The 15,383-nt window shown below is 52.6% G+C and overlaps 1 protein-coding gene across 2 annotated transcripts in view; it reads right to left on the reverse strand.

Annotated features, from left to right (window-relative positions):
• NKD1 (NKD inhibitor of WNT signaling pathway 1) overlaps positions 1–15,383 on the reverse strand; it is a 70,018-nt gene that overhangs the window by 11,626 nt on the left and 43,009 nt on the right. For both annotated transcript variants that reach the window (XM_084757134.1, XM_084757135.1), the window contains one exon: positions 5,209–5,275. In XM_084757134.1, coding sequence (XP_084613260.1) covers positions 5,209–5,275 — 67 coding nt within the window. The remainder of the gene's footprint in view (positions 1–5,208; positions 5,276–15,383) is intronic.

Genomic DNA, 15,383 nt, shown 5'->3' on the forward strand with positions numbered 1-15,383 from the left:
GTTTTAGGTGAAGGCTCCTTCCTGGGCATACGCTGGGTAAATAGGGCACAGCCTGGAAGTTACCCGAGACTTAAGTTTGCCTAACTGGAAACCCTTGTGAAGTCCCCAACTTGCTCAACCGTTCAGAGTGGCCACGGATGAGGGAAAAACGTCATTTCTACTTTCTTAAAATTGCTCCTTAGCCCAGAAGAATGTGGGGGCTGTGTGGCGGGGTGCCCTCTCTTTGGAGGCTGCACCAGAGGCCACCGGAGCTGGCTGGCTGATTTAGATGATGGTACTTTCTACGCATCAGCTCCAGCCTGGCTGCACTCCACCCCCAGCAACTGCCAGATTAAATGCATTACTTGACCATCTTCACCCGGCTCCCTTTGAAGTTCCCTTCTCAAGCTTCAAAATACCTTTTGGAGGGAGATCAGACAGCATTAAACAGAATTACTAATTAATTAAGCAAAGTTAAATTTTAAACACTGTTTGTTGTGTTAGCCAAAAGCCTGAACAGAACAGACTTCTTTCCTCCACCAACATCAAAGACAGCCTCTTTCTCCCTCCCCTCCCCCAGTTTAAAAAAGGGAAGGAGGAGGAGGAGGAGGAGGAGGAAGAGAAAAGGGAAGAGACTTGGGAACCAGGGAAAGGTGGCAGCTGTGATTAGAGCCTGGACTCCCAAACTCTCCCCAGGGCCAATAGGAGGCACCCCTGGGAATCACATGCTGGGGGAGTTTCCCCATCACTTTCTGGGGACTGTTTACCCTGGCAAACGGCAGTGACCTCCCCCCCACCCCCCCCCACCCCCCGGCGAGAGCAGCCTGGCACAGCCCACCCAGCCTGAGCTCTGACAGCTGGCGCCACCCAAACAGCAGGAGGAGGAGAGGGCTAGGAAACCAAGCAGGTCCTCCTTGTGTGGACATTCCTTCCTACGCTGCACAGGGGCATGCTCACCTAGGGCTCTTGTCCTGTGGCAAGGGTCACTTGGGGTCATCGGGAGTTGCTGGGAAACAGGCTTTGAGAAACAGGCTACGCACTGTTCAACTCCTGAAGTATCATTCCCAGGATGCCAGAGACGTGTGTGGTGTACTACTCCTGACACTTCCCAAGCAAATGACGGGCAGGTGTAGGAGGAGGAGCACTGAGTGGTGTCTCTTAATTGGTACAAATGCGTCTGAGCTGGCAGGATGTGGTCTACTTCCATTCAATCTGGCAATTCATTCTGTATAGTCCCACATGGGGCCCTGTGATGACCTCACAGCGGGCTCCGTCTCTGCACAGACAGAACTCTAACTTCTGGGAGGCTGGTCCCTGCTAGCTGCTGCCCCTGTATTGCCCATGGGGGCTGGCACATCTATGCACTCATACACAGTAGGGTTTTCATAGGCATGAACCCAGCTGTGCCATGTCCTACCTACAACACATACATAGGCAAGCTAGGACAGACAGACGCTGTCAGTCCTAGCTGGAACAACATGGACGCCTGATGTGGAAGGAGATGGCTGAAATATAGACACAAATCCAAACTCAGATGACAGCACCAATTGCTAGCTTATTTTAACACAATCCCCAAGAGCCTAATTAACAGCAAGCTTGGATAAAAGAGACAAGTTTGGAAACCAGGTTATGACCAAGGCAGTAAACACCCAACCAAAGAGCAGAAGTGGCCATCAAGAGTGCTGGGTTAGCCAGCAAATCTTCAAGCAGACACAATAGAAGACGGAGGACAAGGTAGGGCTTCCATGCTGAAGTTTGGGCACGTGCCCTAACATGCTTGTGATCCCCGGCAATTGTCCACACAAAGATATCTGTGACGAATATTCTGGTCTGAGGGTGGCGTGCCAGGATGTTTCTGGGCCTCCAAGCCTCCAGCGAGCAGCTGTCAGGGGGAATGCAGATGGACCTTAATATTAGCCTATGCCAAAAATAATTAGCAGGGCAAATCTGCAGCCGTGAGGAGAAAGACTGTGTGTGCATTCCAGGCCAAATGGTTTCTTGCATGACTGGCACAGGCCTCATGAGGGAGAAGGCTTCGGAGATGCACAGATGTGCCCACCTGGCACTGCCGGTCAAGTTGGCAGGTACATGTGTTGTCTCATTAAGTTCTTACTAATACAATGTAGGAGTGTCACCATTTGCATTTCACAACATTGGGAATGAAGCTTAAAGAGCAAAATTGAAGGCTGGGTAAGGTGGCACACTCCTGTTAAGCCAGCACTGGGAGACTATGGAGGGATTGTGAGTTTGAGCCCTTTTACCAGCTACCTGGGCAGGCTAGCGTTTCCAGACTCTGTTTTTTTTTTTTTTTTAAGTATTTTTAACGGCCTCTCCCTACTCCCACCAGAGAGATCTCAGAAACCTAGAGTTTCCCTCGTTAGAAAAGTGAGAATAGAATTTCTGCAAAGACTCTCATGACCCAGAAGCCATGTCTTCCTTGAGACAGCACTGCACAGTCTACATTCATAGGGTAGAGAGCTTAGAGTTGGAGTTTTGTGTCATTGCTCAAACCTGGATAGGAGGGGAACTGGGCCAAGAGATCCACCCTGACAGGACAGTTTAGGAACTGAGGGAAAGAAGCCAGGGTTGTCACTAACCTACCCTTTCATAGGCAGATGTTCCTGTTGCTCCCCAAAAAAACCATGTCAGACTTGCAGGGACAGAAAAAGATGGAGAGGGGTGTGTGTGTGTGTGTGTGTGTGTGTGTGTGTGTGTGTGTGTGTGTGTGTGCGCGTGCGCACACACACACACACACACACACACACACACATGCCTATGCATGCCCTCTGCATTCCTAGGTCCAGCCAGGCCTTTTTAGGCAATCGTTCGCTGGGAATTTTTAACGTCAAGAGCCTCAGGCTTCCCAAAGAGCCCAGAGTCCTGGATTAAGGGGCTTCGCCATGAGCCTCTGCTTTTCAGGGAACCACAATCACCTCCCAGTAGCAGAGATCTGCCCAGCAGAGCGCCCCCTGCCCCAGGCACTCCTTGCATCCCTCCTAATGTCCATACTCCCCACACACATGCCACCGCTGGGCCCAATCCCAGCATCCCAGCCTGGCTTCTGCTTTAGCGACACTTGTGACTGAGAGGAAAGAGGCAATAGGCAAATGGGGAAATGAGACATCTGTCTACAGATAGTGTCCAGTCTTCTCCATGCAGCACGAGAGTAGGCGGGGGCCCTGGACAGAGAGAGAGAGAGAGTGGAAAGAGCCTGCTAGGGCCCATCCGTTCTGCCGTTCTGCCGCCATGTGAAAGCTCTTGAAGGAGATTAACTTTCAAACCTGGCCATGGGCGATGCAGTTAAACCTCTCTGGCACAGCAGAGGCAGGCGCTCCACCGTCTATGCTGCACTTTCATGGAGTGCAGATGGGAAGACACCAGGTCAAGTTCGCTCAGTGGAAATGGCTTAGAGGTGCCGGGGGCTGGAGTGCGGCTGCTGAGCTTACAGGGAAGCTCACACAGCGGGGGAAGAGCCAGGGCGGCCGCCTGCTCTTCTCCAGAGGCCTCCCCAGACTTCAGGCCCACTAACTAGCCCTGGACCTGCCCCAGAGGGGTGAATGGAACTGCCTGTAGCCATTTTTTGAGAAGCCCTTACCTCCCTTAACTGCAGTCCCCAGCAGCCAGGTGGCTTGACCACGTCAGCATCTCCCGTGGATGGCTGGCAGGGTCTTCAACTTGGCATCCCTAACCAATGCCCTGCATCCAGGGTTTCTTCCTGTCACTCCTGTTTCTCTTCACCTAGACACCAAGCTCCTGTGGGTGCTGTTTGGGGGGCTTGAAGGGGACCTGGCTCAAAGACAGGGGTCATGTCTTGTCAGTAGCCTTGTCAGCCTCACTTCTGCGAAACTAGGTTTCTGCAGCAATGCCAAGAGGGCACCAGGGTTGGCAGGAATGCTGCTTGGAGCCCTGAGACAGAAGCGAGCCAGGAGGCTGGGTTGGGGAGGGTCAGCTTCAGGTGAGAGGCAGTGGGGAGACCCTATAGGTAGGAGACACCCATACATAAATCACGGGGAGCCCATGATGGACAGAGCGTCATTTCCTGCCGCCCTCCCCCCACTGCCCCCATGTATCACGGGCCTGCCCACAAGCCAGTACTGACTTGCACTCAGGGTACAAGCCTCAGAGACCACATAGATCCTGGAAATGAGCGAGGTGCTGCCCCTCCCGTGCCTGGCTGCTGTTGGCTCCCCAGAAGGAGGGTCCCTCTGTTTTCCACACCCTGCCACACAGGCCTGCAGTCAGCTTGGAACCTCTGATGTTTACTTTGTTCTTTCCCAAGTTCAAAAGGAGCTCGCAGCCCTGCACACCAAGCCAGCCTTAATCTCCTGCTTCGCTCCCAGCTGGCCAGTTAAGGCGGCTAAGACTCGGGATTAGGGGCAGCTTTACAGAACAACCCAGGAGCCAAAGCCCTCCTCTCCTGGGATGGCCAGAGACTCCTTTTCATCTTCACGCCTCACATGGCCCTTTTCCTCCCTTAAACAGCTCTCGAGCAGCCAAGAGGCAATGGGCTTGGCCAACAGAAAGACAAAGATGACATTCAGGAACCAGTTTTCTCCCCTGGCTAGGAACATAGAGGGATGCCGCAGCCCAGGTCCAGCAGGTGTATGGCCAGGGCTCAGAGGCATCAGCCCTTGCTAGCCTGCCATGTCCAGCCCCAGCCCTGCCCTGGTGTGGGTGGGCTTGGGCCACTGCTCCAGGAGGGGCAGGAGAGCCCGAGGTGGGCACTGGGTCCAGGGTCCTTCCAAGGGTCACAAAGAACAGACAGGGTCCTTGCTCTCCTGGGACACTCAACATTGGCCAGGCTCTTCTCCTGCTGCCGTGAGTAACAGGCAGAGTGAAGCCCTCTCTGTTATTGCAGGCCACCGTTGTGGGAAGTCAGCCGAGCCACGTGGGCAGCCGCACAGCAACAGGCTCTAGCTCCTGCTCTATGAATGAGGACACAGGCACTTCCAGAAACAAAGCAGCAGGCTAGAGGCTGGGTCCATGCCACTATCGCTAACTCTACAACATGGCACCTCTCCTGGAGAAAGGAGGGGTCTTGCGTGAGGGACCAGAGGAGTGAGGCAAGAGTCCAGCAGCAGACACTCATTCATTACCACTGACACCACCATAGAGGATTATCCTTGTGTACTAGGAAGGGTTTCACGTCCCCTGCCTACCCATTCTGAGGCCTATGTCATCCTTTTTCCCACCCTAGTGCCATAAGCAGAGCTACTGAGACCCACATACCTTCTAGCTGGAAGTCGTCCTCGTCCTCTTCGCCAAGCGCCTCTCTAGAAGTATCACCCATGAGCTCCTGGGGAAGACAGAGCAGCCGGTTACAAGACAGTGGGGCCCTATAAGAACCCGCCCGGCTAGACTGGACAGGTGGCAGCAAGGACATGGACCAAGCAGATAGGACGGGACCTAGATATATAACAGTACAAGTGGCTTCTCAGTGCAAGCACCTTGGGGAAAACTGCTGAAGATCTACCTAGGACCCACATCTCCTAGAGGCCAAGTCCACTCCCCTACTGGAACGACAGGTAAGATCAACGTCCCTTGTCCCTCCTACCCAGCCAGCTTCATAGCCACACACTCAGCAAGGCACCAAGGGGAGTCCTCAGTCTAGATTCTGCCCCCCCAAAAAGCGGGACCCTCTGCGCTTTCTTCTCCGATACATCTCTATTACCCTCAAGGTCAAATGCCAACACCTCAGCCAATGCCCTGGGCCTACACGCTGTGGCTCCGGTGGTCCTCACAGTCACTAGCCTGATCTGCCCCCTCCATGAGATGGTGACATTTGGAACTAACATGGCAGGGGCCCCTCCTCTCAGCCTTGCAAAGCTATCATTCAAATACTGTCATATTGGCGAAGGGAATTTTGCTGTCCTACAGGCTAGGAAAAATCTGAGATGTCAAGAGATGAAAGCCTCAGCTACCCTGACTCGCCCCAGGAGACTAGAGATACAGAAAGAATTAGACTGTATCTTGCAAAATGACTTCTCTATTTATTGGTACTCATCCAAAAAGTCTGTAACCTAAGATTATTTAGATAAAGTTAAATAAGACCTTTAATGTAAGACTTCCCAGGGCCTTCACTTCAGTTAGCAACACGTGAATCTCCATTGCTGTATATTGCAGCGTGGGGCTCACATCCCAAGAACCCAGTTTGGAAAATACTCCTCTCTTGAAAAATGAAGAGGTCAGGAGGGGCGTGCAACATTCTCTCTCCTAATGCCACAGTGGTTGGTCTGACGATGCTTCTAAATCCCAGCAAATGGTAAGCGCTAAAAAGCCCAAACACAGCAGCTGCTACCAAAGCCTCATTGTGACAACAAAATCCTTTGCTTTGGCAGAACTTGTGCAGAATACAAACCAAACCACCCAAACTCTGCACTTCAGATGCTTAAAGAACATCCAGGCCTGCCCTGACAGGGCACCAAAAAGGATGCTGCATAGAGTGGGTGGCCCAATGGTTATAGCTGCAGGGTAGCTTTTAGTCTCCGCTTTGGTTTCGGATAGGAACAGCTCTCTGTTTGCATGCAGCCCTCTAGACCATTCTAGGCACTGCACTCCTCCTTCAAGGTGGCTGAAACATGGCTGTTCCTGCTCCGGCGCCCCACCTCCTTCAAACCTGGGTGACTTTCTTCACTCCCCTTCTTGCCAATTATCATAACCACGGAACCATTCCCAGGGTTGTAACCTGGCTGTTTTGTGTTAACAGAGCCAGAGTTGACACAGAATCTGGAGACAGTGATAGGAAAGAGAGAGACACACACACAGGTGGCCTCATCAAATGCCAGGGGACGCACCAGCAGCCAATTAAAGCCCAACTTTCATGGTCACAGAGACTGCTGCCATCTCTTTGGCTCCCAGAGGCTGGCGGATGGTGCTCACTACTGGAGTAGGCAGTAGGCTTTAAGGGGACAAAGGCCCCCTCATGCTGGGTCCTCTGGGAAAGAGTGGGATCAGCGCTGACCTCAGAAGCCCTAGCGGCACGACAGCAAGGATGCTGGCAAAGCTTTTGAGGTCCTGTCACTTTCTACTGGTGTTACTGCCATATCACCCCGACAGAGCAGCCAAGGAAGCCATCTACTGAAGCTGCACGCGCACCAGCATCGCTGTGCACGACACATCCAGCCCATCTGCAGAGGGCTGAGCTCACACAAGGTATATACTCTGTAACACACTGCAGTGGCCCCTGGGCCACTCCAGGGGCTTGTTGTAAGTATTCATGGCTTCTAGACCCAGGGAAATGTGGCATGGTGCGCCAACCCCAGGGTCATGCGCTGGTTTCTTGGCTCTCCTAACATTTGGACTCTGGTGGATTTATCTGTATAAACCACACTATGGTAAGACAGCTAGCACTCCCTGGATACTCCCTGCACAGCAAGCAGTGCACCGACTCGTGCTAAATAACCTCCTCTGGCCATCACAACAGCCTGCTCTGTGCACATATTAAGAAATGAATGATTTGCAAACATCAAGGTGCATGTGTGAGCACTTTTGTTACATGGCCCCGGTCTTCAAGGGGCCATAGGACAGAAAACAAGGATGCTGACGGCAGTAGAAAAGATAGAGGCTGCCACTCTGCAGCCGAGTGCTTGTACAGCATGTCTAGTGTGTGCAAGGCCCTGGGTCCCATTCATAGTGCTGCAAAAAAAGGGAAGGGATTGGATGGGAGGGAAAGTTTAAGACCAGAGTGAGTTACACCTTATCTCCAAACAAACAAACAAACAAACAAAAATCACGAAACAGGGCAAGTGCTCCATTCTACCCAGTGGGACTCAGGACAGCACAGTGTCTCCCTCTCTGTGGTGTAGGCTTGCTCCTGGCTCCAGCCTGGCCATACGCGCAGTCCACACAGCCACAGAGCTGTAGCGTCCTCCTGCGGGAAGGCAGGTGCTGCTGGAACTGTGCACTCAGGCCCACAGCTGTAATGATCCCCATGGAGGCTGCAGCAGAGAGCACAGAAGTGGGACCAGGCAGGCGTGGGTGGTGCAAACACAGCTCCCACACAAGCTAAGCCTAGGAGCTAAGCTCTACCTCGCATGTGCCTTGGTTCCCCCTCCCACAGACAGGGCCCCACAGCGCACTGTCTCAGGGTGACTCTGGAGAGGGAGGAAGTGCTCTGCCTCTGTGCTGGAAGATCAGTCAGCAGTCACTGCTCATCAAGTCCTCTGTGATCACCACCAAACAGCTACGGACAAATGCCAGAACTGCTGGAACTGACCGGCCCTCGCTGCCCTCCCACAGCAATCACTGTGGGGTATGCTGTTATTTTACCCATTTTATAGATGAGAAAGCCAAGTCACGCCAGTCCTGTGCCTTGCCGGTACTATAGTTCTTTCTCACCAGAGAGCCAAACCCTTACCACAGGGCCTCCTTAAGAGACTCAAGTGTGGCACTTAGACAGAGGACTGTTTAATTCCTGGAACGGAGAACCTAGGCCCCTTCTCTTCCGACCTTCAGGATCTGTAGGCCTCAAACTTACTCCAACTTCTGACTTGGACCAGAGGCCTGGCTTGGTCATCTTTCAGGACATGTGGCTTACATGTGCCTTTAAAGTCCCAGTGCTGTCCCTCTGCTGCCCCTGGGAGCCCAGCCTCTACCCCTTACTGGGCCCCAGGAAGAGCAACTTCTCCGGTCACTGGTGTGCAGCCGGCCCACCCCTGAGCTAAGCAGCACAGGCACACTGCCTTATAAGGCCTCGGGGACGGAAAACCACATCAAAGTGGGGCCTTGGGGAGTGTTGGCGCAAGCTAGGGATTTTCCTCTTTGTCGTTGGGACTTCATACCCCTGAACTCTGTCTCCCCAACGCAAGGCCCCAGCAGGCCTCTGTCAATCTTTCTGTTCTCTAAGAGGTAACAGATGTGGGTGCCACACACTTTCCAAGCAAACTCCTGGTGCCCACGGGACACTGTACTGTGTAGACTTCAGGAATGCAAGGGACTGAGACATTCCAGGAAGACAAGGGCACAGCCCAGGCCACCCCGGAACCCTCAGATCCAAGCGGCCTGACCTAGTTAGCCCCTGGAATGAAAGCATGGCAAACTCTTTCTTCCATGAACTCTGAAGACACAGACCAGCCTCACTAATAGGAAGCCCCACCTTCTATTGTCAGAGGTGGGCCAGAGGCAATCCAGGCGGAGGGGGACAGCCCATCTCCACAGCTGAGTGGCAATAAAAGTGTCACTAAACTTGTCTGCCCTTATGTTCCTCCTCTGTAAAATGGGGATTTTTTTTTTAATGTCAAAGAGGAGCCAAGGAAAAGGTGGGGTCAAAATGTCCAGGTGACATCTGTTACAAGTCAACATCCCTAATGTCAGTTTCTCCCATCCTCACGCTCTCAAATGTTCTCGTGGTCCACCCTGATAACCAATCAGCTAGTGCCCAGCAACGCCATCCAAGTCCAACGGCATCTAGAACTAAGAGCTCCCCCCCCACACACACACCAGAGGCCATCAAAAGATATGGAACGCTTCTTCACAGTGGGATGGTGGACATTCCACACAAAGCACGTCCCATGGGAGGAGTGAGGGAGCACGTGCAGGGGACACGATGCCACTACTGTGCACCTAGGAAGCAGTGGCTGCATAAGGGACCATGAGGCACCCAACAGGACAGAGAGTGAATGGAACAGATGCCCTGGTCACTCACTGGGAGGGGAAGGAGACACAGAGCCTCAGTCAAAAAAACCAAGCCAAACCAAACCAACCAACCAACCAACCAAACAAACAAACAAAAAAAACACCCCTGGCCTTTTCAGAGTCCTTTTAATGCTCAAAGATGAAGACAGTGGTCTCTCAGGCTCCAAGAGGGTTGATCCCAGAGACACCCAAATCCTAGGACTCGAAAGCCCCTTAGATAAAACAGCACGGTACCTAGGCACCTCCTTCGGAGATGTTAAGCCGTCTCTAGATGACTCGCAGTTCTGTCAAGCGCAGCTGTGTACGCAGCTGTCACACTGCTCTGTTTAGAGAATAACAGCCAAGAAAAGAGTCTGTACTTGTTTGATACAAAGGATGTTTTTCCATGTGTATCTTCTATGGGATGAATAGGTGGGTGTGGAGCCCACAGACCCGGAGGGCCAGCTGCACACCCACGTGTCACCCGGGTAACAAAATCTCAACTTAATAAGACCTTGGATGATTATCCACTTCTGAGAAGAGGGACCTGGAGCTCAGACAGATGGAGAGAAGGGTCCAGCGGGTCACAGAGAAGGTGGCAGAGAAAACTTGGATCCTCCAGGGCCAGATGAGGCTACAGTCTCCTAGTTCCAGGAAGTCTGGGGGATCCAGCCCCCATCAGCAGCTGATTGCTTTTCTGTGGCACATCCAAGGAACAAGAAGAGACGGGCAACAAGGCTACTCACCATCTGGACCTCTTACTGTGTCTAGCACACACCATGAATCTGGCCCTCCACACCTCTAATTTCTCAGGCCCCCAGGCTTCTCCAGCCTCAGAACCCACTCACAAACACCATCGGCCATATGTGCTGACACCCGCCTACCCAGGCCAACATTAGCAACACGCACCCAGTCAACATCTCAGGGCTGAGGAGATGGACAAGGCTCCCAGATCCACTGGCTCCTCTGACAGGAAGTTGGAGCACTCCCGCTCTCCAGGGACAAGAGGAACCCTGGCTCCTCAAGCAGCATCAGAATCAAGATCTCAGCTGGCCGCTTCCAAAGCTAAGCAGCATCTCTCGTCAAGTACACAAGAACACGAGGCAGAGCCCTCAGCAACTCCAGGAATCTGCCAGCCTCGGGTCACCAGCCATGGATCTTGGATCTCTCGGGAGCTGGGAAAGACTCTGGCTGCATCTTGCCTCAGCTCCAGCTCTCAAAATCCAGTTTCTGCCCAAATGGAGGACAAGGGAGAAAGGCCAGTGAAGAAAAAGCTATGAGCCACCATCTCTGTCAGCAGGCTCTGCATGATGGGACCTGGGTGATTTTTGTCCTGGAATAGCGCCTGACACATCTATTATGTACGTTTCCAACCTTTGAACATTTTGACACAAGGTTAACAAAAACACTGTGGTGTCTGTCTGTTCTAAGTAAGTTTGCAATTTTGCATTTAAGTTGCGTTCATAGCTTCCTGGGGTGCCTACTGTGGGCCGTAGGTTGGACACATCTGTTGGTGCTGGACAAATGTGATAAATGTCTTCTGGATGGACCTTGGGACCAGGGACACCGCCCCTGCCTATCCTGTAGGCACTGTAACCTGGGATGGTGACAACCACTGACACACTAACCTCTGGGAGCAGCAACTCAGGCTAAACTTGTCCCTTGCTGTAAGAATCCTGACTCTTACAGGCCCAGGACCAAGCTACAGCTTACTATAACCGGAATCCAAGACTCCTGCCCTGCTCAGGAGCTGTGGGAGGTGCTTATGCCACCCTTGCCCACGGCCCCTCCAGTTTCCCCCAGCTGGCCCAACTGTGCTGCTCAGCAGCTCTGAGGCACTGGCAGGTCTGGCTTTCTGCCTAGGCTCACAAGGAACAGCCTTCGTGGCTTCAGAGACACGGAGCAGTGATTAAAATTCCTTGCATTGCTCCTATTTTTATCTGCCTAGGATGTAATCAGAGCGCTCCTTGTAGCGCCCCCAGCTGGCCCGCCACAGCTAAGCATGCAGCCCAAACACCTAGTCTGCTGCTAAGGAGATGGAGATCAGATATCTGGGAGGGCCCCACAGGCCACAAATGACCCTTGGAGAGGGTGGCTTTGCCAGCTTCTGGCATCAGCCAGCCACAGATCAACAATGAGTACTGCCCAGGCTGTCGCTCTGCAAGCTGGGGACATCTGTATGGCATCTGCACGCCACCACCACCACAACCTTCTTCAAGGCAGTCCCTACCTAAGCTACCTAATTCTCTCGCGGAGTGCCCCTCCCCACCAGAGTGCCAAGAGACAGAACTTAGCCTTTCCACATGCTAGGCACTTTACCACTGAGCTCCCCAGCCCTCTTTTTTATATTTATACCTTTTATTTTTGAGACGGTCTCAATTGCCAGGCTCACCTTAAATTTACATTCCCCCTGACTTGGCAATTGAGTAGCTGGGGTTACAGGTGTGCGGCTGGCTGATACTCAGACTTCTTTAAGTATGTTAAATAGTCTTGTTCTCCATCCCCCCCATCCCCCACCCCTCTCTCCTCGGTCTTGCAATAAGATTGGGGAAAGCATGCATGTGGTATACTTGAGGCTTTTGAAGGCTACTGTACATTAAACACATACAGTCATTAAAATGCCAGGTGTCACCACTTAACCATGCTCGGGTCCCACCCCACAGAAAAGTGATGCCCGGGCTTTGAGAACCATATATTGTGAAGAGCCCCACGGTGCAGCCCCGCCAGCCCCTGTGGCAGGCCTGGCTCTCACAGCAGGAGACAGAAAAGACACAGTCTCTTATCACAGGACAGCTACTACATTTGAAATGCGACACAGACAATGGATGGAGAAAAGAAGAGTGAGGGGGGGCAAAATAAGCCCAAACCAACACATTGTGGTAACTCTGTAGGCTTTCTACCGTGAATCTCAGAGTCTGAAGATGTGGGAGTCCTGAGGCAGGCTGCCCAGAACAGCCAGGACATGGGCCTAACCAAAGTTCAGAGACATCTCTACAGTGGAGCCCAGGGGCTTATGGGGCATGGGGATACAAAGGCCATAAAGGTCGAGGACCAAGGACAATAGCAACTAACATACTGAGTGTGACAGCTGCCTAGTGCTATGCTGAGCCTGGTACCTCCCCTAAATCCTCCACAGTGCAGAGTCTGGGGCCCACTGCTGTCACAGCATGAGCCTTGAAGACACTGAGCTTGACACTCTGAAGCCACCAGTGTGTTCTGAGACTCCATACGAGTAATTCCACATGCTCACCAGTGTCCCCGCTGTCTTAACAGGGACACTAGCTGTACACAAAGCAGTGAGCTCACATCTGGAACAGCAGCTCTTACTCTCAGTTTCCTGGCCTGGGGCCTTCACTGTCACCCCACTGTCCTCTCCTCTCTGAGGTCTTTAGGGATCAGAAAGCTATGCTGTCCCAAAAGGCTGCAGCCTTCCCTTACCTCCACGTTCCATTGGCGCTGCCAGATCGCTGCCTGTCACACTGTTCACCTGCCCAGCCACTGGCCTGTTGCTACATAGCCGAGACCTGCTGACAGGAGTGGCCAAGAGCATCTGAGCACCTCTGACCACCCTGCAGCTGCAGCGACTACTGCTAGTGACCCCAGTCTGCTGCCAGCATACAGCCCATATGCCTCACGGAGTAGGGTGGCTGTGAGCCAGGCACTTATGGCAGGTAGCACTGCCATCCGCTGACCCAACAGCAGTTCCTCTGCAGCCCACAAGCCACCTGGCTATGGGGAAGGGTGTGTGCTCTGGCCCAGGACAATAGGTACTCAGGCCAGGAGCCAAGGTGGGGTGAGGGGATCAGAGCCTGGGGTTCCTCCCTCAGCATGGACACTGGGCTTCTAGCTTTGTTAAATGAATGCACACATTCAGCAAGAGTTTTTCTTTCTCTCTGTCCTCACCATCCTCAGGAACATCTGGAGAGGACAGGCTGAACAAATGTCTTGGGCAGATTCTAGGACCCTCTTTTCTGGACAGACAGACAGACAGACAGACAGACAGACAGACAGACACACACACACAGACAGACAGACAGACAGACAGACAGACAGACACACAGACACATAAACACACAGACACACAGAGAGACAGATAGACACTGCCCTATCCAGCCCTAAAAGGCTCTGGGTTAACCATCTGCAGAGGTCACTTCCTGCTGGCCTTGCTCCTGTCAGCCACAGGCATCACACAGTTTTTTTCTCAGTAGTCAGGAGGCAGAAGCAGGCAGATCTCTGTGAGTTTTTTGTTTGTTTTGGTTTTTCTTTTTCTTTCTTTCTTTCTTTCTTTTTTTTTTTTGTTTGTTTGTTTGTTTGGTTTGGTTTGGTTTTTTTGTTTTGTTTTTCGAGAAAGGATTTCTCTGTGTAGCCTTGGCTGTCCTGGACCTCCTTTGTAGACCAGGCTAGCCTCGAACTCACAGCGATGCGCCTGCCTCTCGAGTACTGGGATTATAGGCGTGTGCCACCACGCCCAGCTTGGTTTTGGTGTTTTGAGACAGGGTTTCTCTGTGTAGCCTTGGCTGTCCTGGACTCACTTTGTAGACCAGGCTGGCCTTGAACTCACAGCAATACACCTGCCTCTGCCTCCCAAGTGCTGGGATTAAAGGTGTGCACGACCACATCTGGCTATCTCTGTGAGTCTGATGCGGGCCTAGTTCCGAGATACCCAGGGCTATCGTCCACAAGCCAATGAGGCCAGCCCACCTGTGCTGTGCTACCCAGAGCCCACTGCCGTGCACTAACGGGGACACTTACCTCACTTCCCCACCTACCCATTTGGGCAGAATCAAGAGTTTCAGCCCTGGACTCCCTGAGGACTGACCTGAGTCTCCGAGCCTACCCAACCTTACACACAGGCACAAGAGGTCACACAGAGGCAAACATGAAAGTCTGGCTGCCAGGGAGCACACATGAGATGTAGTCTGGAGCCCTTCCTGCTATGGTATGGGTGAGCAGCATAGCAAGTGCCTATGTGGACCCAGCAGACCACGCAGCCAGTGCCTCCTCCAAAAGTCTCCTTGTGCTGTACTGAGAATTATTACGCCCTCAACCCACTCTCTGAACACGCACTGCCTTTACAGTAAAATATTGAAGTTTTAAAATTATAACAAAGATGTAGCTTCTGTCGGGTTCACATGAAGCTTCATGTATCCCAAACCAACCCATGGCTGCTCCAAGCCCATCTTCCTTGTGTGCTCAAATACAGCAGTCTCCACCGCTGCTCAGCCCAGACCATAAGAGCAAGCCGGTACTTCTCCTGCAAACTTTCCTTCTGCCTATCAGGATACACTGTCGGCTTCACCCTCAAGCCATAGGCTGACACCACACACTTTCACCTCCTTTGAATCCCCAATGTGTCCCAGCACTGAACTGGCACCAGGAGGACAACATGAAGGTTTTCTGCACTTTGCTCCCCACCACTCCTTTATAATGTGCACCACCCACTACACATCATGCATCGCCTCCCACCCCGTCTGCTGCAGTCATGTTAGACACACACACACACACACACACACACACACACACACACACACACACAATCACCATTGCTATTTCTGGTGTTTGGCACTCTTCCTACTCAGGTCTCTGCACCCACAGCATCCCTTGCCTGGGCTGCTCCTTCTCCAGAAAACCCCTCTCTCCTTCAGGGTCCCTCCTATTACATCTATTCAAAAACTGTTGCCCCTCCCATGATGTGCACTCACTCCCTTCCTTACTCGTCTCTGGTGCTCACCACTATCTGTAATACTATACCAGGCCTGACAGGAGGCATGCAGCAGGCACGTGCTGAGCAA

This window comes from Acomys minous (assembly GCF_964271855.1).
Source record: "Acomys minous genome assembly, chromosome: 14".
NCBI classification, from domain to species: Eukaryota; Metazoa; Chordata; class Mammalia; order Rodentia; family Muridae; genus Acomys; species Acomys minous.